Source organism: Vipera berus (assembly GCF_964194415.1).
Source record: "Vipera berus genome assembly, chromosome: Z".
NCBI lineage: Eukaryota > Metazoa > Chordata > Lepidosauria > Squamata > Viperidae > Vipera > Vipera berus.
The window spans coordinates 1,728,262-1,754,921 of NC_138205.1; the positions used below are offsets into that span (position 1 = coordinate 1,728,262).

The 26,660-nt window shown below is 48.2% G+C and overlaps 2 protein-coding genes across 2 annotated transcripts; one reads left to right on the forward strand and one right to left on the reverse strand.

Annotated features, from left to right (window-relative positions):
• Window positions 1-1,981: 1,981 nt before the first annotated feature.
• LOC308677310 (thyroid receptor-interacting protein 6-like) lies at window positions 1,982-14,414 on the forward strand (the record flags this gene model as incomplete). The annotated part of the gene is made up of 10 exons (XM_081343578.1): window positions 1,982-2,091; window positions 4,423-4,642; window positions 5,374-5,486; window positions 5,943-6,065; window positions 6,190-6,858; window positions 8,835-8,925; window positions 9,224-9,393; window positions 10,327-10,505; window positions 11,343-11,463; window positions 14,283-14,414. Exons 2-10 carry the CDS (start codon window positions 4,438-4,440, stop codon window positions 14,412-14,414), a joined length of 1,803 nt encoding a protein of 600 aa, XP_081199704.1. The 5' UTR covers window positions 1,982-2,091; window positions 4,423-4,437.
• Window positions 14,415-15,763: 1,349 nt separating this feature from the next.
• On the reverse strand, window positions 15,764-24,926 carry LOC308678277 (thialysine N-epsilon-acetyltransferase-like). Its single transcript, XM_081345380.1, has 6 exons — window positions 24,396-24,926; window positions 22,372-22,423; window positions 21,198-21,281; window positions 17,597-17,695; window positions 17,093-17,133; window positions 15,764-16,379 (listed from the first exon to the last, which is right to left on the reverse strand). Exons 1-6 carry the CDS (start codon window positions 24,456-24,458, stop codon window positions 16,200-16,202), a joined length of 519 nt encoding a protein of 172 aa, XP_081201506.1. The 5' UTR covers window positions 24,459-24,926; the 3' UTR covers window positions 15,764-16,199.
• Between the last annotated feature and the right edge of the window lie 1,734 nt (window positions 24,927-26,660).

The following is a 26,660-nucleotide window of genomic DNA, read 5'->3' on the forward strand; positions in this document are numbered from 1 at the left end:
CTGGTCAGGGGATCAAAATTCAGACGCTTGGCAACGGACTCGTACTTGTGGCGGTCGCCGTGTCCTGAGGGGGGGGCGGGGAGTCACGCAATCCCCCTCTGCGACCTTCGGAGGAGCAAAGTCAACGGGGAAGCCAGATCCGCTTCACGACCGTGTCGCTTAGGGCAGCGTTTCCCAACCTTAGGAACTTGAAGATGCGTGGACTTCAACTCCCAGAATTCCCCAGCTGGCTGGGGAATTCTGGGAGTTGAAGTCCACGCATCTTCAAGTTCCTAAGGTTGGGAAACGCTGGCTTAGGGTATAACTGCCACGATTCACTTAACCAGCTCGTAACAGAACGCCCCCTCCCGCTTGCAAAATTGCCGGGGGGGGGGGGGATTTGGAGGAGCCAAACTTCCAGACACACAAATGACACACAGACACACTCACACCTCCGGCAAGCAGCAGCCTGCCGGGGGATGAACCAGGCGGCTGGCACACCCTGTCCTGTCTCAGCCGGGCAAGTCTGCCCGGTGCCCCCTCTCCCAGGCCCTCCCTCGGCCCCCCCTTCTCAGCCCCCCCCCAGATGGGCGGGACTACATTTCCCAGGATGCTGAGCCAGCCCAGGCAAAGGGTGCGGCCCTTGCAAAAATCCAAGGGGGTCCTGAGAAGCTACTTCTTCCCCTCCCCCTGGCATCTCTGCCCATGGAGGCTGGGGAGCATGGGCACCGGAGTCTCAGCTGGTGCCTTCCCTGCAGGAGATTGCAGCGCCTCCCCCCGCCACTCTGCTCATAGAGGCTGGGGAGCATGGGCACTGGAGTCTCAGCTGGTGCCTTCCCTGCAGGAGATTGCAGCGCCTCCCCCCCGCCAATCTGCCCATGGAGGCTGGGGAGCATGGGCACTGGAGTCCCAGCTGGTGCCTTCCCTGCAGGAGATTGTAGCTCCCCCCTCGCCACTCTGCCCATGGAGGCTGGGGAGCATGGGCACTGGAGTCTCAGCTGGTGCCTTCCCTGCAGGAGATTGCAGCACCTCCCCCCCCGCCACTCTGCCCATGGAGGCTGGGGAGCATGGGCACCGGAGTCTCAGCTGGTGCCTTCCCTGCAGGAGATTCCAGTGCCTCCCCCCCCGCCACTCTGCCCATGGAGGCTGGGGAGCATGGGCACCGGAGTCTCAGCTGGTGCCTTCCCTGCAGGAGATTGCAGCACCTCCCCCCCCCGCCACTCTGCCCATGGAGGCTGGGGAGCATGGGCACTGGAGTCTCAGCTGGTGCCTTCCCTGCAGGAGATTGCAGCACCTCCCCCCCGCCACTCTGCCCATGGAGGCTGGGGAGCATGGGCACCGGAGTCTCAGCTGGTGCCTTCCCTGCAGGAGATTCCAGTGCCTCCCCCCCCACCACTCTGCCCATGGAGGCTGCGGAGCATGGGCACCGGAGTCCCAGCTGGTGCCTTCCCTGCAGGAGATTGTAGCCCGTCTTTACCCATGCAGGTTGGGAAGCATGGGCACTGGAGTGCCACCTGGTGCCTTCCCTGCAGATTGTAGCCGCCCCCCCTCCATCTCTGATCATGCAGGCTGGCGAGCATGGGCATTGGAGTCCCACCGCCGCTCTGGACAGGATGGACAGATGGGACTCCGATGGGACTCTCCCTTCTCTGCCCTTGCAAGAAGCCCCAAAAATCCAAGGGGGGGTCCCCGAAAAAGCTGCTTCTTCCCCCAACCTTTTGCAGGAGATTGCAAAAAAAACCAAAACCAACAACCCCCCCCCCCACATTGTCTCTACCCGGGCAGGCTGCGGAGCATGGGCACTGGAGTCCCACCTGCGCGGGCCGGCAGGTGGGAGGAGGCTGAGCTCTTTCCCCCCCCCACACACACACATACCCCCCCATTCATGCCCGCCTCCCACCGGAAGTGGCAGGAATTCCCAGGCTCCACGTGACGCTGTGGAATGCGGTGACGTCACCCGGGGGGGGCTTCCACGAAAAAAAGAAAAAGGAAAAGGAAAAAAAAAAGAAAAGGGGGAAAAAAAAAGAAGAAAAAGTTTCCTTGCCGCGTCCGGAGCGGAGAAAGTTGCGGAGAAAGTTTTCTCGGCGCGGGCGGGGGAGACGCCGGGATCAGGTGAGGAGGGGGCAAAGAGGGGGGGGCCATTCAGGGGAGGGTCTGAGCGGGAGGGGGGGTTTAGGCTAAATTGGGGAGGGGGGGGCTGCTCCTCTTGGGGTCTCCGCCTTACTCTAGCTGAGCCCCCCCCATCCGTCTTAAGCCCCCCCCATCCTGTCCTGAGGGCCCCCCGCCACTCCCCTGGCAGCGGGGGAGCACCGACCACCCCCGAGCACGTGCAGAGTGCTCGACCTCCTCCTCTTCCCCCCCTCCCCCCCCCGTTCCCCACTCCCGGGAGGGCTGCAGCTTGACCCAGCTATGTCGTACTCCGGAGCCCATGCGGCGCTGCCTGGCAGCCCAGCACGCTGTGCGAGGCATCTGGGCGGGCGACAGGTTGGGGAAGGAGCGGAGGAAGTCTTGGGCGAGGAGGGGGGAGGGAGGCCGAGTGACGTCACGCGCAGACCGCAATTGCAACGTGGTTAATTGCAACGTGGTTTGCTGCGGGTTTGGCCGCTTTAAGCAACTTGGAAGCCGGGTGGACTTCAACTCCCAGAATTCCCCCAGCCAGCTGGGGGAATTCTGGGAGTTGAAGTCCACCCAAAGTTCCAACTCAGATTTACCAAATTAATTCCTTTGCCAGGACCAAACACTTCCTCCACGGAGTTACAAGGTGGTTTGTCTATAACGTGGAGGGAGCCGCCGAGCTTCTATTGACTAAGCCACAATTGCTGGCTTCTTGAGAGTACTTAAAAAGCCAGGAACGGTACTTGGTCAAATCACAATTTCAGGAAACCGGAGGAGGCTACAACGTGTGAATCAGTTTTGTGGACTATTTTAATTTTGGGGTGGTTTTTTTCCCCCCAGATGGCACTGGGGGTGCAGGAAAGGGGAGGGGGACAACCCCCAGGTTTTCCAAGCCTTTGCCTGAACGGGCGGGATGAGGGTTAACGGTGCCTGCAGCTTACTCCCCTGTAACGGATTCCCACGTGGCCTCGTGGCTTCCTGAATCTCTAGGGCAGTGTGTGATACTGAAATGGGAGGAATTGGGGAGTCAACAGGATTGGAATTGTGGTTTGTTTCGTCACTGCAAAAGCTTGGCATGTTAGTCCTGCAAGATCCTTGCCACTGTGCTTTTAGAAAGGTCCTAATCATGGTTTGAAAATGGCTTGCCAAGAGGTAAAACATGAGCATATGGTTTGTTTAGAGTTTTGTGGCTTACTGTTTATACCTTTCTTCCTTCCTTTCCATTCATCTATCATCTCTCTCTTTTATCTTTTTATTTATATTTATATCTATCTGTACCTCTTGCCTCTCTCTCTCCCCCCAGCTATCTATCCATCCATCCCTCTATCATCTCTCTATTTCTGTCTGTCTATCATCTATTTATATTTATATCTATCTGTATTTCTCTCTCTTGCCTCTCTCTCTCTCTCTCTCTCTCTCTCTCTCTCTCTCTCTCTCTCTCTCTCATCTGTCTCACCAGGTATATCCACCTGTCCATCTCTCTGTCTACCATCTCTATTCCTTTACGTCTGTCTCTATCTATCTTATTTCTATCTCTATTTCTATCTATATCTATATCTATCTATTTCTGTTTGTCTATCAATATCTCTATATATATTTGTATATCTATCTATCTATCTATCTATCTATCTATCTATCTATCTATCTATCTATCTATCTATATCTATATCCATTTCTATCTATTTCTATCCATCCATCCATCCATCCATCCATCCATCCATCCATCCATCCATCTATCTATCTATCTATCTATCTATCTATCTATCTATCTATCTATCTATCTATCTATCTATCTTATATCTATATCCATTTCTATCTATTTCTATCTATCTATCCATCTATCTATGCATCTATCTATTTCTATTTCTATTTGTCTGTCTGTCTGTCTGTCTATCTATCTATATCTATTTCTATCTATCTATCTATCTATCTATCTATCTATCTATCTATCTATCTATCTCCATCTATGTATTTCTATTTCTATTTCTGTTTCTATTTGTCTGTCTATCTATTTCTATTTCTATTTATCTATCTATATCTATCTATCCATCTATCTATACATCTATCTGTCTACCTACCTATCTATCCATTCATCTGTCCATTTATCATCTCTTTATATTTATATGAATCTATCTGTCTACCTCTTTCTCACCTCTCTCTCTCTCTTTCTTTTTCGATTCAGGTTCAGCTGAAACTTTTAATTAATTCAAAATAAAAGGGGGAAAAATTTTTTAAGGCTCGGCCAGGAAAGCCAAGGTTGTTCTATTCAATTCCAGTTTTGACTCCCAATGTTTTTGCTCTGCCCTCCCCGCCCCCCCATCCCCCAAGCCAGCTTCCCTCGCCATGTCCGGCCCCACCTGGCTGCCCCCGAAGCAAGTGGGGGTCCTGGCCCAGCCGGATGTCACCGTATCCGCGCCGGCCGTCTGCAGAGTCCAGAAGAGCTTTGCCTCCGTCCCGGCAACTCCCAAACCCGCCCACCGGACTCCGGAGACCAACGGGGCAATGGGCTCAGCGGGGGGCCTTTCCCGGGACCTGCCCCCTCCGCCAGGTAATCGTGGGACCCATGACTCTTTGGGGAAGGGTCTTCTGCACAAACAAGGGGACCCTCTATGCACAGCTTGGGCCCCTTGAAGTCGGAGGGACTACAACGCCCAGAGTTCCCAGAGTTGAAGCCCCACCCCTTCTCAAGTTGAGGAGGTTGAGAGACGCTGCCGACGGGGGGGCGGGGGGGGTAAATTCTGGGAGTTGAAGTCCATCCCGCTTCGATTGGCCTCGGTTGGGCTAATTTGCCGCTTGTGCTCCCTCTCCGCTGGCTTGCGTTCCAAAATGCTCCTCACACCCCTGTGAGGTAGGCCCTTGATTCTCCTTTCTCAGGGAGAGGCTGGGTTGGAAGCAACAGACCCCGCCCCCCCCACAAATAGCCGAGAATGGATCTTCTCCCCCCCCCACACTGAACTGCCAGCTGGTAGCTGTGGGAAGTGCCCGTCAAAGGAGGCAAAACCTTTCAGTCATCCCAGGCAGGAATTGGATAGATGGATGGATGGGCCTAAAGGAGTTCTCTCCGTTATAGGGATCATGTCTGTCAAGCAACCGGTTGTAAGTGGAGGACAAGATGGCAAAAGGTCCTTTGACTACCTTTCCCAGAAGACTTTGCTCCTGGGTGGGCAGGCAGGCCGGCAGGCCTGGGAGTTATAGTTGACGACACCTAGAGGAGCCAGCTTCCTCTCCTCTGCCCGGTCCTGAGTTTGAATCTCTGTCCTGCTTCTTCCTCTACTCCAGGTCCCGCCTCCCTTCCCCAGGACTCTTCTGCGGACTCCCCCTACTCCTCCGTAAGCGAGAGAGGGTCCCGAGGATCCTGGGAGAGCGCTACACCTCCCAGCTACACCCTGCAGGTAAGAAGAGACCGGGGTTGACCCCGCCTGCCCAGGGGAGGAGGTACGGGCGACAGAGGCCGAGGGGCTGTTTGTTCCCCACCCGCTGCCCTCTGGAGAACGCAGCTCCCAGGAGCCTTTGCCGGCGCCTAGTGGAATCCTGGGAGTTGTAGTTCAACTAGCCGGAACTACGACTCCCAGGGTTGTAGTAGGCGCTGGCAAGGATCCCGGAAGCCGCGTTTAATCCAGAAGGCCCCCTACTGGCACTTTCTCTTTCCGTTAAGCACTGGCTCCCTTCTGCAAAAAGCCTGGCAGGCCGAGGTTCAACAGGCGCAGTCCTTGGGGTGGGGGTGGGGCAGAGGGTGGCAAAGGTGGGGAGTCACCCCATTACAGAAGCCCAGATCGGTTTGGGCACGGCTCGGATGGCTTCCTCAGTCAGGGAGACAACCCCCCCCCAAAGATTCTCTTTTCCCCCAGCAGGGAGAATCCCCGGAGCAGGTGCGGGGTCTTCACCCCACCAACATCGATGTCCAGATAGATTCGCTCACCAGCATGTTGGCCGACATGGAGAGCACCCAGCAGCGCCGGGGCGAACGGGCGGTGAGGAAGCTGGGAGGGGGGGTGGCAACTGGAGGACAAGACGGGGTGCCTCTGTGTGTGTGTGTGTGTGTGTGTGCCCCAAATTCTCTACCTGGACCCTGACGGTGTTACCCCTTTATTGCAGAACGCGGAATCTGTGCCGTATCCAGCTCTGCAGCCTGGCGCCCCCAAGCTCAGCCCGGCTTCAGCTACCTACAAGCCCACCCTCGCGGGGGGCTTCACAGCCCCTAAGCCTGATGCCAAGGCCCTGCCCTATGGAGGCCCACCAGCCTCGGGATCCCCTTACCCAGCCTTCCCGGTGCTGCCCTGCCAGTACGGCTCGCCCGGATTGGGGGATGCCTATGGATACCACCATGCCCCTTCGGTGCCCAAGCCGTACCCCCAGTTGATGCCTGCCTCGTATGCCACGGCGTCCTCCTCAGCCGGGCCCCCCTTCAGCATCCAGGTGAAGGTGGCCAAGCCGGTGGTGGGTTACAACCAGCCCAGGCGCAGGGCTGAGCCGGCCTACGGACCCCCGTCCCCCCAGCTGGGATACGGGGTGAAGCCTCCTCCGCAGTATGCCTCTGAGCCGGGATCCCGGGCCCGTCCCCACGAGGCTGAGCCTTGGTATCCGGAGCCTCCCTCCTATGGCCAGCGGCCGGGCGAGGGGGAATTCTATGCCAGCCCTGCGGGGCAGGCCAGGTTGGAGGCGCCAGTGGGACAATTCCAGTCTGGATTGGCGAAAGCCGGGAAGGAAGAGTTGACAGCATCCCAAGTTCCTGCCGGCGGTGGGGGGCTGAGGATTCCCCATCAGGTAACTCGAGGCGCTGGGGATGATGGGGAAGGAGAAGGCAGGGTAGGGGTCTTTCTGGGGAAGGGGCTTCCATCCTGTAACGGAATGCAATCCGGATTCCCAGGAGGGATGGGGTTCAATTCTAGAGTTCAGCGAGTTTGTGTGTGAGAATGAGGGTGAAGACAGCCCCTCCTCAACAGTTCCCGGAGTCTGGGTTTTTTGCGGCAAGATCAAAACGATCAAAACGGAGCACCAAATTTCTGATTCCAAGCGAGACAGTCGTTAAATGAGTTTTGCCCCTTTTTGCAACCTTTCTTGCCACCGTTCCCAAATGAATCCCTGCAGTTGTTAAGTGAGCAACACGGTTGCTAAGCGAAACTGGCTTCTCCCACTGACTTTGCTCATCAGAAAGTCGCAAAAGGGGAAACGGCGCCATCCCGGAACGCTGCGACCGTCATAAATAGGAGTCGGTTGCCCAGTGTCTGAATTGTGATCACGTGACCCTGGGGATGTTGCAACGCTTGTTAAGTCTGAAAAAAAGTCCTAGGTTGCTTTTTTTCCAGTGCTGTTGTAACCTTGAACGGTCACTAAACGAATTGTTGTAAGTTGAGGACTCCCTATCCATGAGGCATTGTTGCTTCAATTCTCGAGGAATTTAGAATAGAATAGAATAGAATAATAAAATACATAACAGAGTAGAATATAAAATACAGAACAGAGTAGAATAATAAAATAAAGAATGGAACGGAATAGGAATAGAAATAATGAATAGAGTAGAGTAAATAGAAATAAATAATGGAACGGAATAGAATAGAATAGAATAGAATAATAGAATAGAATAGAACAGAATAGAATAGAATTAGAAATAAGGAATAGAATAGAATAGAATAGAATAGAATAGAATAGAATAGAATAGAATAGAATAGAATAGAATAGAATAGAATAATAGAATAGAATAGAATAATAGAATAGAATAGAACAGAATAGAATAGAATTAGAAATAAGGAATAGAATAGAATAGAATAGAATAGAATAGAATAGAATAGAATAGAATAGAATAATAGAATAGAATAGAATAGAATAGAATAGAATAGAATAGAATAGAATAGAATAGAATAATAGAATAGAATAGAACAGAATAGAATAGAATTAGAAATAAGGAATAGAATAGAATAGAATAGAATAGAATAGAATAGAATAGAATAGAATAATAGAATAGAATAGAACAGAATAGAATAGAATTAGAAATAAGGAATAGAATAGAATAGAATAGAATAGAATAGAATAGAATAGAATAGAATAGAATAATAGAATAGAATAGAATAGAACAGAATAGAATAGAATAGAATTAGAAATAAGGAATAGAATAGAATAGAATAGAATAGAATAGAATAGAATAGAATAGAATAGAATAGAATAGAATAGAATAGAATAGAATAGAATAGAATAGAATAGAATATGGGAATAGAATAGAATGGAATAGAATAGAATTATAGAATAGAATAGAATAGAATAATAGAACAGAACAGAATAGAATAGAATTAGAAATAAGGAATAGAATAGAATAGAATAGAATAGAATAGAATAGAATAGAATAGAATAGAATAGAATTATAGAATAGAATAGAATAGAATAATAGAACAGAACAGAATAGAATAGAATTAGAAATAAGGAATAGAATAGAATAGAATAGAATAGAATAGAATAGAATAGAATAGAATAGAATAGAAACCAGACTAGACTAGACTATTGGAGTTGGAAGGGACCTTGAAGGTCTTCTAGTCCAACCCCCTGCTCAGGCTGGAAACACTCTATACCATTTGTAGGGAGAGAACCGGATTGCCTTCTTCTGATGCTCAGGAACCTTCCCTGCACCCCCATTTTTTTTCACGTTCAACTCCAGGGCCCGTGCGTCTGTGTGTGTGTGTGTGTGTGTGTGTGTGTGTGTGTGTGTTTAGGGACCTCCCTTCTCCAGTCTCCCCTTTCTTTCCGCGCAGCCCCCGTCCTGCCGCCCGGAAGAGGAGCTGGATCGGCTGACCAAGAAACTGATTTACGACTTGAAGCATCCTCCCACGGCCGAGTACTTCGGTGGGTTTTTTTCCCCTCTGAGTTTTGTTTTGTTTTTGTAGTGGAGCCTCCCCACGCAAGAGCAGTCTATCTCAGAAAGCTGCTGCTGGGCGGAATAGCAACGCAGAAACTCCCCTGGGCTGGTTTTAAGATTAAACCGGGTCTTTTGTTCTCAGAATTGGGGAGGGGGAGGGGGGGCACTGGGTCTTGCTGTGCCTGGAATTTTTGGGACTTTTTGTTTTTGTTATCTTCTTTCGATGGTTTTTTTTTTAAAAAAAAATCGAGCAATCGGTCGTTTTCGAACCCTGGACCCTTGCAGGCCGCTGCGCCCAGTGCGGGGAGAACGTGGTGGGAGACGGGACGGGCTGCGTGGCCATGGACCAGGTCTTCCACGTCGAGTGCTTCATCTGTGCTACTTGCCACTGCCGCCTGCGGGGGCAGCCGTTCTACGCCATCGACCGCCGGTCATACTGTGAATCCTGCTATATTGTGAGTGAGGGGTTCGAAAGAGTCTCCGGGCCCCACATTTGGGTTCTCCCACTCTGCTTTTCCAACGTCCCGCCTTGACGATGGGTGTGGACTTCAACTCCCAGAATTCCCCAGCCAGCCCAGGAGGGGGGGATTCTGGGAGTGGAAGTCCACCGGTCTGCAAGGCCCTAAGTTTGAAAAACATGGCTCTCTGAAGTCCGCCTCTGGGAGTTGGGCGCCCTCTGGTGTCATAATGGGAGAATGCAGGTTCACATTGCCAGGGTGGTCAAACCATTTTGTGCCCCAACAGGGCAAGGGAATTTAGAGGACTCAAGCAAGCGAGCCAAGCTGCGGGTGCCAAAAGGACTGCAGAATTCTGCAATCTGGGCTAGGTTTCAGAAGGATTGCTCTAACTTTTAGGACGTGGGCGCCCTCTGGTGTCCTAATCTGAAAAGGCAGCTTCATGTTGCTGGGATGGCCATATCACCTCGTGTCCCCAAAAGGGAGGGGAATATAGATGACTCAAGCAAGCGAGCCCAGTCATGGGGGCCTACAATCTGCCAATCAAGTCTCGAAGAGATAATAATAATAATAATAATAATAATAATAATAATAATAATAATAATAATAATAATAATAATAATAATAATAATAATTTTATTTATATACCGCCCTTCTCCCGAAGGACTCAGGGCGGTGAACAGGGCAAGCTTAAAAATTACAAAAATACAAAAGTTAAAAGGGATTAAATATATGCCCAAGTAAAAACAGTAAATACAAATATTAAAATAACAATAAAAAAGTTGAACCAGTGATTAAAAAAATTGGCAAGAGAGAGGAGATGGTTCTTTTTAATATATTTATACATACATACATACATTCATACATACATACATATGTGTATGTATGTATGTAAGAGAGAGAGATAAACACTGACGCCCGCCCTCTGCCCAGGTGACTCTGGAGAAATGTTCCATGTGTTCCAAGCCCATCATGGACCGGATCCTGCGGGCTATGGGTAAAGCTTATCACCCTCAGTGCTTCACCTGTGTGGTTTGCCACCGCTGCCTGGACGGGATCCCTTTCACCGTGGACGCCACCAGCCAGATCCACTGCATTGAAGATTTCCATCGGTGAGATTGCGGGGAGGGGGAGGTCATCTAGTCCAACCCCCTGCTCAGGCAGGACACCCCTAGACCATTTCAACTCCCATCCTCCCTACTACGGATAGTCCTCGACTTAACGATCGTGGTTGAGCCCAAAATTTCTGTGGCTAAGTGAAAAATTTGTCGGGTTTCGTCCCAATTGTGGACCTTCTTTTTTTGCCGCCGTTGTTAAGCGAATCACTGCAGTTAGTAACACAAGTCGTTAAATGAATCCCGACTTCTTTCGTTGGCTTCGCTGGTCTGAAAAATCGCAAAAGGGGATCACGTGACCCTTGGACGCTGCGACCGTCGTAAATAGGAGTCGGTGGCCCAGCATCTGAATTTTGATCATGTGAACACGGGGGAGGGGGGGAACACTGTGACGGTCGTTAAGTGTGAAAAATGGTCATCGGTCCCTTTTTACGGTCCATAAATGAACCATTGTGAGTCGAGGACTACCTACACGGAGGCCATACTACAAGTCCTATCCTCCCCAGCTGGCAAGGCAGGAGAGGCGGGGATCCCGAGGCCCCAAAATCTGGGCAAGATGGCAGGGCCAACGTCATTCTGATTCCTGCCCCCCCCCAGGAAATTTGCTCCCCCGTTTTGTGTGTGCTGTACTGCAAGTCCCATCCTCCCCAGCCAGCAAGGCAGGACAAGTGGGGATCCTGGGGCCCACAAAATCTGGGCAAGAGGGCAGGGCCAACGTCATCCTGATTCCTGCCCCCTCCCCCAAAGAAATTTACTCCCCCAACATTTTGTGTGTGCTGTACTACAAGTCCCATCTGGGCCAGCTTCATGTCTCCTCCTGATTCCCCCCCCCAGGAAATTTGCCCCCCGCTGTTCCGTTTGTGGAGAGGCCATCATGCCCGAACCGGGCCAGGAGGAGACGGTGCGGATCGTGGCCCTGGACCGCAGCTTCCACATCGGCTGCTACAAATGCGAGGTGAGCAATGGCGGAGGGGGCCGGGGGGAGCCAGACTGGAGGGGGTTGCAGCGCTGGAGGCGATGGAGAAAAGATTGGTAGAAGGTCTCCCGTCTAAGCAGAGGGTTGGACTAGATGACCTCTGAGGTTCTTTGAAGCCCTAGGATTCTATGATCAATCTATATCTATCTGTTTATCTATCTATCTATCTATCTATCTATCTATCTATCTATCTATCTATCTATCTATCTATCTATCTATCTATCTGCTGGTGAACGATCTCTGGAGGGCCCGGGACAGGGGACATTCCTCTGTCCTAGTCCTATTAGACCTCTCAGCGGCTTTCGATACCATCGACCATGGTATCCTGCTGCGGCGTCTCAGGGGATTGGGAGTGGGAGGCACAGTTTTGCAGTGGTTCTCCTCCTATCTCCTGGGACGTTCGCAGTCGGTGTTGGCAGGGGGGCAGAGGTCGACCCCGAGGTCTCTCGTTTGTGGAGTTCCTCAGGGGTCGGTCCTCTCGCCTCTCCTGTTCAATCTATATGAAGCCGCTGGGTGAGATCATTCGTGGCTTTGGAGTTGGGTATCATCAGTATGCTGATGATACCCAGCTTTTCATTTCGACCCCAAACCACCCCAGTGATGCCCTCGACGTGATGTCCCGTTGCCTGGAGGCGGTTCGGGTCTGGATGGGGAGGAACAGACTTCAACTCAACCCCGACAAGACTGAGTGGCTTTGCATACCTTCATCCCGGGTTATTTCGGATATTCCATCTCTATGGGGGGTGAACTATTACCCCCCGTAGATAGGGCTCGCAACTTGGGAGTCCTCCTAGATTCACGGCTCACTTTGGAAGACCACATAGTGGCTGTGACTAGGGGGGCTTTCGCCCAGGTTCGCCTGGTGCGCCAGTTGCGGCCCTATCTAAGCCGGGATGATCTATGCACGGTCACTCACGCGCTCGTGACCTCTCGACTAGACTACTGCAACGCTCTCTACATGGGGCTGCCCTTGAGGACCACCCGGAAGCTCCAACTGGTACAGAATGCAGCCGCGAGAGTTGTGTTGGGAGTCTCCCGATACTCCCACGTTACACCTTTGCTCCGTGAGCTGCATTGGTTACCAGTTGCCTTCCGGGTGAGATTCAAGGTACTAGTAATGGTGTTCAAAGCCCTACATGGCAGGGGTCAGGAGTACCTTAGGGAACACCTGCTGCCGGCATCGACATCCCTCCGCCCTGTGCGTTCCCACAGAGAGGGACTCCTCAGGGTGCCACCGGTCAGAGAATGTCGATTGGTGGCCCCCAGGGGGAGATCCTTCTCTGTGGGCGCCCCGGAGCTATGGAATCGGTTGCCGGTTGAGCTCCGGATGGCGCCCGATCTTCGCTCCTTTCGTCACGATCTCAAGACATTCTTATTTGAACAAGCCGGCCTGGCCTGATGGGGGATGGGGGGGTCTTTTATTGTTATTTTAATATTTGTATTTACTGTTTTTAGTGGGCATATATTTAATCCCTTTTTAACTTTTGTAACTCTGTATTTTTTATGCTTGCCCTGTTCACCGCCCTGAGTCCTTTGGGCCGTATATAAAGAAAATTATTATTATTATTATTATTATTATTATTATTATTATTATTATTATTATTATTATTATTATTATTATCTTTATCATCTATCTCATCTATTATTATTATTATTATTATTATTATTATTATTATTATTATTATTATTATTATTGTTATTATTATTATTTATTGAATTTTTATACCACCCTTCTCCCGAAGGACTCAGGGTGGTGAACAGGGCATATAAATAGAAATACAAAAGTTAAAAAAAGAATTAAATAATTGCCCAATTAAAACAATCAGAATATAAAACCCATTAAAACCCTAACATTCCCCATCAGGCCAGGCCAGCTTGTTCGAATAGATGGGTCTTTAACCCGCGCCGGAAGGAGCGAAGATCCGGTGCCATCCGGAGCTCAACCGGCAGTTGGTTCCATAAAGCTGGGGTGCCCACAGAGAAGGCCCTCCCCCTGGGGGCCACCAGCCGACATTCTCTGACATTCTCTATAATCAATCATCTATTTATATCTATTATCTCTCTTTATCATGTATCTGTCTATCTATATCTTATCATGTCTATCATCTATCAATCATCTATCTCTATTATCTCTATCATGTATCTTGTCTGTCTGTCTCTATTATCTATCTATCTATCTTTATCATCTATCTCATCTATTATCCCTATCATGTATATTATCAATCATCTATTTATATCTATTATCTCTCTTTGTCTGTCTGTCTGTCTGTCTATCTATCTATCTATCTATCTATCTATCTATCTATCTATTATCCTTATCATGTGTCTATCATCTATCAATCATCTATCTCTATTATCTCTATCATGTATCTTGTCTGTCTGTCTCTATTATCTATCTATCTATCTCTATCTTTATCATCTATCTCATCTATTATCCCTATCATGTATATTATCAATCATCTATATCTATAATCTCTCTTTGTCTGTCTGTCTGTCTGTCTGTCTGTCTGTCTGTCCATCCATCCATCCATCCATCCATCCATCCATCCATCCATCCATCCATCTATCTATCTATCTATCTATCTATCTATCTATCTATCTATCTATCTATCTATCTATCTATCTATCTATCTATCTATCTATCTATCTATCATCCTTATCATGTGTCTATCATCTATCAATCATCTCTCTCTATTCTGTCACTCTGGGAGGGAAGGCGGGACCACCGCTGGCAACCTGGAGAAGCACCCTTAATGGTTGCATCCGGTTTTCCTTTCCCTCTTCCCCCCCCCCACCAGGATTGTGGTCTGCTCCTCTCTTCCGAAGGGGAGGGGCGTGGCTGCTACCCCCTGGACAGCCATATTCTCTGCAAGAACTGCAGCACGCGGCGGATCCAAGACCTCTCCTCCGACGTCACCACCGACTGCTGACGGGGGCGGTGATCCCCAACCTCTCTCCCCCGGGTGGGTGGGGGGCTTCGTGGGCTGCTGGACTTTGCACCCCCTTTCTGGGTGCAAAGGGCTCGCTGCTCTTTCGCAGCGTTTGTCAGCTTGGGCGCCTTGAAGATCGGCGGACTTCAACTCCCAGAATTCCCCAGCCAGCTTAGCTGGCTGGGGAATTCTGGGAGTTGAAGTCCGCCGATCTTCAAAGCGCCGTACTTGACAAGCGCTGATCTGCATTGCCTTTTTCATGTCATTTTAGCAGCTTCTCAAATTGGGGAGGGGGTTTAGAAAGTTACCGTAGCCCCTTGGCTCAGCAAGGACCCCCAAAATAGATTTCCGTCCATCCTCCAGACTACAACGCCCATCATCCTGACCAGGCTGAGTTTCAAGGGTGGAACCTCCTCTGTTCCCAAACGTACTTGAACGGACTCCTGCACCCATAAGGCTTGAAGACTCCCCCACCCATAAGCTGGTCTTATCTGAATAAATTGGGGCTGGGGGCTATTTCCTCTCTCTTTCCCCCCCCCACTCCTCCTATGAGCACAAATCTTCCCCTGTTGAACTTTTGCCTGTCCCCTGTTACGAAGCAAAAGATTTTTTTAAAATGATCCTTTTTAGTTTTTCAAAATAGATGTCTCGAGTTTCTTCCTGTCCAGCCCGCCTTATTATTTTTATTTTTAATCAATAATAATATTGGGCCGCGGGTGTATTTTGAACATTGAATTAAAGAGATGCCCCTTTTCATTCTTCGTTTGCTGTCTCATTCATGGGGCACGGAGTTATATTTGGGGGGGATTGGATCTGCTTCAGTTTCTCTATGGCACTTTTAAGACATCTGGACTTCAACTCCCAGAATTCCCCAGCCAACATGGCTGACTGAGGAATTCTGGGAGACGAAGTCCAGATGTCTTATAGATAACTAAGGTTGAAAAAACACTGGGGACTCTATAAGGAGACGCCCCCAAAATTACCATCTGACCTTAATCAAATCACCTTTGGTTAATTTTGGATTAGAACTCCTGTCGTCTCTAACCACGATGCTAACAAAACATTGTGGACTAGTAACTTGGTAGGGAGGAGGAGGTGGAGTCTTAATTTTTATTTTTTAAGTTGTAAAATAAAATCTGGAGTCTCCTACCACTTCTTCGGACTCAAGAGATTTTATTAAAAAGCAGAAACTAAATGTGACCTTCTTGTTTTAAATTAGATATGCTAATTTTTGGGGTGGGGGAGGAGGAATCACTAGTCGTTTATTTTAGGTAAATACAGCATTAAATGCCGGGTTTTTGGGAAAAGAGGTGTGCTTTCTCATAGTTAACTGGGGAATTCTGGGAGTCGAAGTCCAGGTGTGACAGCTGAAGAATTCTGTGGGTGGAAGTCCAGGCGTGATGCCTGAGGAATTCTGGGAATCGAAGTCCAGGCGTGACGGCTGAGGAATGCTGGGAGTTGAAGTCCAGGCATGATGCCTGAGGAATTCTGGGAATCAAAGTCCAGGCGTGACAGCTGAGGAATTCTGGGAGTTGAAGTCCAGGCATGCTGCCTGGGGACTTTGGAAATTAAAGTCCACAAATGTTAGCTGGGAATTCTGGGACATGAAGTCCAATTCTGCTTGCTGAGGAATTCTGGGAGTCCGAAGCCTGTGAATCCTGGCTGGGAATTGAAGTCCAGAGATCTTAAAAGTTGCTAAGGCTGAGAAATCCTGGTTTTCTGATCTTGGCATAAGTGCCATTCTTCCTCCTCCTCCTCCTCCTCCTGAATCGGCCTGGGGCGCGCTCACGATCCCTGCCCGCCCTGGACGAGCCTTTGCAAGGCCTCTTGGCTAAACTCCATGCAGTGCCAGTCGAAGGATTCGGTGGTGTCCTCGGCTCCGAGGCGCAGGTACAAATTCTTTGCCCGCTGGTTCCCCTCCATGGTGCTAAATTTCATCCCGGTGCAGCCAGCGGCAAGAGCCACCTGCCGGACCGGAAAAAAACAGGCATGATGAAGTTACAAGCGATCAGATCCGTATCCGGCACTGGCTAAACCAGCGCCCTGTTTCCCACGGTGCATCCGTGCAATAAGGAAATTGGCCTCTCCCACCCTCTTCTCCGGCTGGTAGACTGCCCCTGAAGCTGCAGGCTCTGCGAGCCTTATTCTGACCCGACGGGACAGGTAGTCCTCGACTTACGACGAATCACTCAGTGACCAAAGTCCTGCAGGTAGTCCTCGCTTAGAGCCACAGCGGAGCCCAAAAGTTCTGTTGCTAAGCGGGCCGGTTGTGAAGCGAGATTTTGCCCTGTTTTACGACCTTCCCCGCCACCGTTGTTAAGTGAATCGCAGCGGTTGTTAAGTGTGTCACCACGGCTGTGAAGTGAACTCCCGTTGACTTTGCTTGTCCGAGGCTCGCAAAAGGGGATCAGGTGACACGGCGACCGTCATAAATGCGAGCCACTGGCCAAGCGTCTGAATTTTGATCCTGGGGAGGCTGCAACGGTCGTTAAGTGTGGAAAAACGGTCCTGAATCAACTTTTTTCAGTGGTGGTGTAACTTTGAACGGTCACTACATGAACCGTCGTAAGTCGAGGACTGCCTGTAGCCGCCTTTCCAGAGAAAGGGATGACAATTCCTCATTTGGAGAAGTCCGGAAAAGACACAGACCGGCCACAATGCCAACATTCGGAACTTACTTCCGCAACTTTGATCAGCAACTGCTTTCCGATTCCTTTGTCTGGGGAGAAGAAACCGGAGGGGAGTCAGTGTGTTGCCCCCGTTGTTCCATGCCAATTATATTTAATAATAATAATGATTATAATAATAATAATAATAATAATAACAACAACAGCAGCAGCAGCAGCAACCATATTATTGGGGAACATTGGAGTTTGCTTAGACTGAAACTCCGTTTTAATATTTTTCAAACTTGCCAACTTTAAGACAGCTGGACTTCAACTCCCAGAATTCCCTAGCCAGCCATGTTTTAAGATGGGAGACTTCAACTCCCAGAATCCCCCAGCCAACATGAATCTCCACCTGGCAGAGCATAAAACTGCTACTAACCCAATAGGCAAAGCTCATCAAAACTGGCTTTTAAAAGATGCCTGGCACTTATTTTGCTTATTGATTAAATGTATATGCCACCCATCTCACCATGAAGTGACTCTGGGCGAGTTCAAGCCGATACTTTTACCTACCGCGAAATTCCGGCACCACGTATAGATTTTCCAAATATATCTTCTTCCCGTGGTTGACGCAATATGCCTTATAGTACAAGGCGTAGCCGATGGGGCGCCCTGCGTGGGGAGTAAAAATGATCATTTACGCACTTATCGTGTGGCACGTTTACATCACATTTCGGTTAAAAACACAAAGATTTAAAATACAAAATGTGAAATATTTTGGGAGTAAAATAATGCAACTGGCTCGCATCAGAAGCTGACATTCTGCATTCGTGTGTGTCTGCGTGTGTGTGTGTGTGTGTGTAAAAACAGGTACAAGTGGTCCTCGATTTACGACAATTGAGCCCAAAAATTCTGTTGCTAAGCAAGACAGTTGTTAAGTCGAGGACTAACTAAGAGTGCAAAAACTTTGAAAACAAGTGACCCTCGGTGTGTAATCGCACTCCATTCTGGTAGCTGTTCTTGGGTCACACAATATTTCATTTTACCTCACAATAAATACGGAAGGATGAATCCGTGTAATGAAGAGGAGCTTAAGATGGTACTTCCGGTTTTTGTGCTGTAGCGCACGGCCACCGGATTGCGGAGCTCCACACCCCACAGCTGATTTCGTCCTGCCGGGGGACCCTAAATGGGTCTGAAGTCACCCCAGAGAGGTGGTGAAGAAAGAGGGGTGCCCCAATGATTACGGAATAACAGTGGTCCTTCCGTTCAATCCGGGGGAAGCCCTCTAACCCAACAGGACAAAGGCTAGCCAGCACACCAGCGACTAGCCCAAGTTGCTTGCAGTCGAAGTCAAAGAGCACGAATCAGAACAACGGTGAACAGCGTGCTTGGAACTGGTGAGAGTATCGATATTCTCTCCTCTACTCTGTAACTAAGTCCTTGGGAAAGACCCCCAAAATAAGAAAACCTCCGAAAGTGAAGGGAGGGGACTACCCCCCAACACACACACACAGATGGAAGCGGTGAATTAACCTTTAAGGGGGAAAGAAATATACTGAAATCAAATTTAAAATACTACAGTCTGCATAAATTTAGAAACTAAAAAAAACCTGCTAAGATTATACTCTAAACTAAAGCACGGGTGTCAAACTCGCCGTGTCACGTGACGTGTCGCAACGTATCGCAACATTTTTTGCATTGCCAGAGCTGGAGTGGGCACGGCCGTATGATGTAAATGGGCCAACGGCAGTTTGACACCCCTGCTCTAAAGGGTTTTGATGAAACTATAAATAATAATAATAATAATAATTTCTTGGCTGAAAAAGCTGGAAAACAACTACTGACACTAGTGGAGAATTAGAACATAGAACATTAACAACACTGACTCAGAAATTGGCAAGATGCCTAGAAACAAAGAATAATCTGCTCTCTTGAACTTTAATAATCTTTAAGAAGACAGCGGGCTGGGAACAAAGAAAAGAATACATACTGGGCCAGCCAAAGGATTAAAAAGTGTCTGAAGGAAAAGAAATACTCTGTTGTGTAAACTCAAGAATTGTTTACAGAAAAAGAAAAATGTTGACTCTTGGCTAATCCTTTAGGGGGGAATTTACAGGAAGGATTCAAGGTGGCTAAATATACTAAACTGCAATTTTGACTGGTTGACAATTGATTTCTGAATGAAAGAACTGTTATAAATTACGGATTTTACTGGTGCCTTGACAATTGGAAATACAATGGATTATAAAAACTATATATAAAGATAAGAACTACCGTATACAAAATTGGGCTGTTTGGATTCTGAGTTTGGCTGGTTTGACATGTAGAGACTACGGCACTGATGAAGGATTATTTGAAAGGGGGAGACAACATGGTGGATATTGCATACTTATCAAAAAATGACAGAAAACCACATTTAATACTTACTCCTGAAAGACCTAGCTTGGAATATCAAAGACCTCCAGAAGCAACATTTCAAGACAAGACAAATAATTTCCAGGAGGAAATGGTATGTAATGCTACGACAGATACAAATGACAATCACTTTAAACCACGAGGAGATCAAAACCAACTTTGACGACATAAATGAGCACATTTCTAATCTAAACCCACAATCAAAAAAAAACACTCAGAAAATGATGGTAAAGAATGAACAAACAAATCAATAACAGAATGTAAACTAGAAGAAAATGACTTAATCAGCGAAGCTACAAATGAAGAGAAGTATAATTTAACACAAACAGGAAAAAAACTACAAGACTGGGACATAACAACAAAACGAAAAAGATACTTTATTGATCAGAACGTCAAAATAATCCTGAGGATAAGAAAGAAGACTTAACAAAATGGAGTATAGAGCTGCCAGGAGAACCATCAGAGTTTGGGAGACAAAAAGCATATATTTTACGCATTCTGTCTTCTCCACTGCCAAGAACACTCACAAGCATACAAGAATTTCCTGGCAAGTGGAATATATCAATTTGGAAAGCTATCTGGCAAACGAAGAAGGACGGAGACAGATTCAGGAGTTTTGACTCGCCCTACCAGATGGAGAATTACATGAGCAAATGCTTGTTTGAATACAGTTAAAATAACAGATAACTTTGGATATAAAGGGGTCTTATAATAAGAGCGATAAGAGATATAAGTAATATAGTATTTTCTATAATATATAAAATGTTAAAATATTGGGATGATGTATGTGGATGAAAAGTTTGAAATTCAAAGGTAAATTAAGTTGCAGAGAATTAGGATTAAGGAATGACTGAAATATTGAGGGGAAATTAAGCTTAAATAAGAACTTTGAAAATAGGCTATATTAGCGATTTAACAAATTAACTTTTACAAATATAAGTGAAATATCAACTGATCAGAAAAGATATTATAGGTAGACGGCATAAGGTAGATAAGCAGTATAGTATTTTTTAACACATGAAATACGAAAACATTGGGATGCTGTATCTAAATGGAAAATCTGGATATTTAGATGATAAATACTGAGAAAATTATGACTGATAAGAATTGTTTGAATTTGTCTGAAATGGTATAGGGTTTCCTGCCTGAGCGGGGGGTTGGACTAGATGACCTCCAAGGTCCCTTCCAACTTATTATTATTATTATTATTATTATTATTATTATTATTATTATTATTATTATTATATTAATTATTGAGAAATTAAGCTTAAATAACTGTGAAAATAGGACATATGGTGAACTAATAAGATGATTTTTATAAAAACATCACAAGTTGATAAGAAACAAAATGTCATATACGGAGGTTATTATTTGTACAAACGTGAAAAAAATGTTTATATTTAACCATTTAGGCACTGAAAATATTAACAATTATATTTTTTTTAAGGTTGAAGAAGGACAATACTCTTGGGAGAAGGGAAGATCAAAGAAATATACTGTTAATTAATATACTATGGAAGCACAAAAATCAATTATTATTGATTGTTAATTAACTACCATTGATTGTTGTTTTTTTAAAAAATTATGAACCAAGACAACACGCTGTAAACTAGGCACTAAGGATGGTGATTGTAAAAAAAAATCAATAAAACATTTCTTTAAAAAAAAGATAAGCTTAAGATGGATGCATTGACGAGTTTTAAGTCTTTAAAGTTTGACAAGTCTTTTTTTGGGGGGGGATATTAGTGGATATTACCTTGTTTTGAGGGGTTTTCTGGGGGCAATTCAGCCATCAGACAGTTGAAGAAGGGATCTGGGCCAAACCCGTCTGCTTTCAGATCTGGGACGAGGAGGAGGAAGGAAGGAAGGAAGGAAGGAAGGAAGGAAGGAAGGAAGGAAGGAAGGAAGGAAGGAAGGAAGGAAGGAAGGAAGGGAGGGAGGGAGGGAGGAGGAAGAGGTGATGGAAGAAGAGATGGAGAAGGAAAAATAGGGGAAGGGCAAGGAAGAAACGAGAGGGTGGAGGAGGAGGAAGAATGGAGGAAGAAAGGAGGAAGAGAAAGCGCAAGAAGAAGAGATGGAGGAGGAGAATTTGGAGGAAGAAGGGAGAAGAGGAACAGAATTAGGAGGGGGAGGAGGAGAAGAGGCGTAAGGACAGGAAGAGATGGGTAAAGAGGAGGAGAAGGGAGGAAGGAGAAGGAGGAGGAGGTGGCCGAAGAAGAGACGGAGGAGGAGGAGAATTAGGAGGGGGATGAGAAGGGAGGAGGAAGAGGAGAAAGAAAGGAAGGAAAAAAGGAGGGATAGAGGAGGAAGAGGAGGAGGAGGAGAGGGGGAGGAGGGGGAAAGGAAAGAAGAAAGAAGGAAAATTAGGAGGAAGAGGAGGAAGAAGAAGAAGAAGAAAGGAGGAGAGATGGAGGAGCAGGAGGAGGAGGAGGAAGAGAAAAAAATGCTGATTCAGAATTCCGCCTTCTATGCCCAAGGAAAGCCCTCCTCAACCCAATCCGGGCTCTTCTCCTCCTTCCCCCCAGCTTCCTTCCTTCCTTCCTTCCTTCCTTCCTTCCTCCCTCTCTCTCCCTCCTTCCATCCTTCCTTCCTTCCTTCCTCCCTCCCTCCCTCTCCCTCCTTCCATCCTTCCTTCCTTCCTTCCTCCCTTCCTTCCTTCCTTCCTTCCTTCTCCAAAGCTGGGCTATGGTGCCCGTTGCTCTTGGTGGCCAGGTGACCCCCCCCTGCCCAGGTGCTCTGCCCGCATTCCTGCTGCCACCCACCCACCCACCAGCCGGGCAGCGTCCACCCTGCCCTCCACCCTCTCCCCAAATTCCAGAAAAGCTGCTCGCCAGCCGCCAGCCTCTCCCACCTGGCATTCCTGGGAAGGGGGTGGTGGGTGGAGGGCACCTGGCATTTGACACCCCCCCCAAAAGTCTCGAAATCCTTACCTTCCGCACTGATTGTGACCTCGTGCAATAAGTTGTGATAGTCAGCAATGTCCTGGTGGGGGGGGGAGAATAAATAGAGGGACTGTTATGGGGGACCCTCAAATCCCAACCTTCTCCAGATCCACTGAGCAGGGGGTTGGACTAGATGACCTCCAAGGTCCCTTCCAGCTTTTATTATTATTATTATTATTATTATTATTATTATTATTATTATTATTATTATTATTATTATTATATTATTATATTATTATTATTATTATATTATTATTATTATCATCATTATTATTTATCATTACTTTTATTATTATTATTATTATTTATTATTTATCATTATTATTATTTATCATTATTATTATTTATCATTATTATTATTTATCATTATTATTATTATTATTATTATTATTATTATTATTATTATTATTATTATTATTATTATTATTTGTCTGAAATGGTCTAGGGTTTTCTGCCTCAGCAGGGGGTTGGACAAGATGACCTCCAAGGTTCCTTCCAACAGCATCTCATCATCATCATCATCATCATTATTCACAAACGTAGCAGAGAGGTTTGAGGGAACATACCATAAGGCGGTCCTCGAGTTACGACTTGGTTCAGTGACCATCGGGAAGGTACAAGCGCATTAAAAAAAAGTGACTTTGGGCCGGTTTTCAAAGCTGCAGCAGCCTCTCCCCCCCCACCCCCCCACCCCGGTCACGACTCAAATTTATGACGGTCGCAGTGTCCCGGGGGGGGGGGGCTGACGGGATCCTCTTTTGCGACCTTCTGACGAGGAGGAGACGGATTCACTTAAGGACCGTGAGGCTCCCTTAGACCGCAGCGGAGATCGACTTAACAATCGCCGTGGCCGGGAAGGTCATAAAAGGGGGCAAAACTCACTTAACGACTGTCTGATTTAGACCACGGGGATTTTGGGCTCCCGGGGTGGCCGTAAGTCCGAGGACTTCTTTGAAAAGTTGGGCAAGAAGCAGAAGCGGGATTTGTCTCCCCTTCTTTGATCTGGCTGGGATCCCTCAGCAGGACCAGGGGGAGACAAAAAAAATGGGGTTCCTTGCACAGTGTTTGAGTAATAAAAAGTGAACAACTCGGCACCCCACAATCGCCCCCCTGGACGGGAGAGAGAAAGGGGGCCCCTGGGGTGCTAATTCCGAATTTATTTTTCCTCGTTCCCTGTTTTGCTGGAAAATCTCCGCCAGAGGCCGCCTTGCTCTTTGGGGCTCCTGTGGGTTGGATCCCCCTCTTTTCGGGGTTTTTTTGGGGGGGTGTTTCTTTTGCTGGAAGGGTTCAGGTGCCAAAGCCCTTGGCGAGCTAAGCCCCTTCCTCCGGCAAAACCTTCAGCCAATTCAGAAGGCATTTTGCTGCCTCTTCCCTCCCTCCCTCCCTTCTTCCCTCCCTTCCTTCCATCCTTCCTACCTACTCTTTCCTTCCTTGCTTGCTTCTTCTTTCTTTCCTTCCTACTCCTTTCTTCTTCCCTTCCCTTCCTTCTTTCCATCCTTCCTTTCCTTCCATCCGTCCTTCCTTCCTTTCCTTCCTTCTTCCCTTCCCATCCTTCCTTTCTTCCTTTCTTTCCTTCCTTCCTTCTATCCTTCCTTCCTTCCATCCTTCCTTTCTTTCCTTCCTTCCATCCTTCCTTCCTCTTTCCCTCCTTCTTTCCTTCCCCTTCCTTCCTTCCTTCCTTCCTTCCTTCTTTCCTTTCTTTCCTTCCTTCCTTCCTTCCTTTCCTTCCTTCCTTTCCTTCCTTTTTCCCCTCCCATCCTTCCTTTCTTCCTTCCTTCCTTTCTTTCCTTCCTTCCATCCTTCCTTCCTTCTTTCCTTCCCCTTCCTTCCTTCCTTCCTTCCTTCCTTCCTTTCTTTCCTTCCTTCCATCCTTCCTTCTTCCCTTCCCCTCCCTTCCTCCCTTCCTCCCTTCCTTCCTTCCTTCCTTCCTTCCTTCCTTCCTTCCCAGACAAACAGCGGGCCAATCTCTGCTGGAAGAATTGCTGACCGTCTGGATTTCGCCCTTTCCTCACCTTGATGAAGCTCAGGAGCTGCTCACAGTCGCTGCTGCCGGCCGGCCGGATGAGACACGCCATCGCTTAGTCCGGGGCGCTGCTGCAAAGTGCCCCCCCTTCCCCGGGCCACCTTTCTCTCCTCCTGGCCTGCCCTGCCCTGTGGGCGGCTGCAGAGGGCCGGGCAGGGCCGGGGGCCAATCACACGGGGAAGGGGGGGGCATCGCCCTTTCCCCCCTGCAGGTGTGGTTAGAAGTTGCCGGGACGGTCGATGGATTTATTGATTAGCTTTTGATCTTGCCTGGAGGACTTTTATGACCGGCGCGTCATACAGGTGAGAGTGAAAAACTCAGAATTAATATTAAAAGGGATAAAAAGGTACCGAACAGACAGGATACGGGTGGGATACAGGGAATCCTCGTCTTACGACTACAGTTCAGCCCCAAACTTCTGGGCCAATTGTGCCCACAGGGGGAAAAAATATGACAATAAAGGTTACCTAATCTTATCCTAATCTCAGTGGGTTAGGAGGCTTAGCTTGTCGATCAGAAGGTCGGCAGTTTGGCGGGTCGAATCCCGAGCGCCGCGTAACAGAGTGAGCGCCTGTTACTCGTCCCAGCTTCTGCCAACCTAGCAGTTCGAAAGCACGTAAAAAAATGCAAGTAGACAAATAGGGACCACTATGGTGGGAAGGTAACAGCGTTCCGTGCGCCTTTGGCGTCTAGTCATGCCAGCCACATGACCTCGGAGACATCCTCGGACAAGCGCTGGCTCTTCGGCTTTGAAACGGAGATGAGCACCGGCCCCTAGAGTTGGAAACGACTAGCACGCACGTGCGGGGGAACCTTTACCTTTACCTTAATCTAATCCAAGCGAGAAAGTTGTTCGGTGGGCTTTTTTTTCTCCCGTTTTGCGACTTTTCTCGCCACCGCGCTTAAGCGAATCTCTGTGCTGGTTGTTAAGTGAGTAACGCGGTTGCTAAGCGAATCCGGATTCCCCTGTGGACTTTGTTTCTTGAAACTCGGCGCAAAAAGGGGAAATCACGTGATCCCGGGGGAATGCTGCGACCGTCGTAAAGATGAGTCAGTTGCTGAGCCTCTGAATTTTGACACCCGGGACCCACGGAGGGAGGCTACGACGGTCACGGCAAAAAACCGGTCCCAGGTTGCTTTTTTCGGTGCCATTGTAACTTTGAACTGTCGCTGAATGAACCGTGGTAAAGCGAGGACTGCTTGCTGTAGCGACCTAGTCTATTAGCCTGTTTTTTACACTTGGCCGTACACAGAGAGCAATTTCTGAAAGATAGCAACTTGGACCCCTGCATGCCTTGACGTGTCTGTGTGTTTGTGTGTGTGTGTGTGTGTGTGTGTGTGTGTTATAAATTCACAAGCTAATAGCTTCTGAGCATGGACGGTGTGCCTGCATTGAGGTCTTCTCCTAAGTTGGCTGGGCTGAGGCCCCTTCGGAAGCAAGTGATAAGGTGCAAGGGGTTGGTGAGACCCAGTTTGTTTTAGTGGTTAAGATGGTGGGCTGGAAATAGGGAGACTGGGAATTCTAGTCCTGCCTTAAGCATGAAACTAGCCAGGTGACTTTGGGCCAATTACTAGGAGAAGGAGAATTCTAGTCCTGTCTTAGGCCTGAAAGCAGATGGGTGATTTTGGGCCAATCACCAGGAGGTAGGGAGTTCTAGTCCTGCCTTAGGCCTCAAAGATGTCTGGGTGACTTGGGCCAATCACCAGGAGGCGGTGAGTTCTAGTCCCGCCTTAGGCCTGAAAGATGTCTGGGTGACTTGGGCCAATCACCAGGAGGCAGGGAGTTCTAGTCCCGCCTTAGGCCTGAAAGATGTCTGGGTGACATGAGCCAATCGCCCTCTCTCCGGCCAGCCCACCTCACAGGATTGTTGTCATTGGGGGGAGGGGAAGAAGGATATTCTGAAAGTTTGCCAGCCGGGGAATCCTGGGAGTTGAAGTCCATACGTCTTCAACTCCCCACCGTTGAGAAACGCCCGGACTTAAAAATTCACCCAGGGCTCTGGGTGTGAACTCTGCCACACAAACGTTTCAGAAATGGCAATCTCATCTACAGGTTGCACCCAGCGACCTGGCCCCGGCATGCCTGTCGGAATGTGCCGGAGTTTATCCCTTATCTTCCCCCTTGGCCGAGTTCCCTCAACCCGTTCATTAACCTGAGTTTACAACCCCTAATAGCCACTCATCAAGCAGCCGAATTGCCCCACCCCCACCCCCCTCGCAATTACTAAATGCAATTTACGCTTCCGGCAAAAAT

Bases quoted from the DNA above. Each gene is read 5' to 3' on its own strand.
- LOC308678277 (XM_081345380.1), bottom strand. From the start codon at position 24,458: ATGGCGTGTCTCATCCGGCCGGCCGGCAGCAGCGACTGTGAGCAGCTC. The intron at 17,696-21,197 runs GTAATATCCACT...CTCCCCACGCAG, and splicing joins AGAAAACCCCTCAAAACAAG to GGCGCCCCATCGGCTACGCC. The intron at 17,134-17,596 runs GTAGGTAAAAGT...TCTTCTCCCCAG, and splicing joins CGTGGTGCCGGAATTTCGCG to ACAAAGGAATCGGAAAGCAG.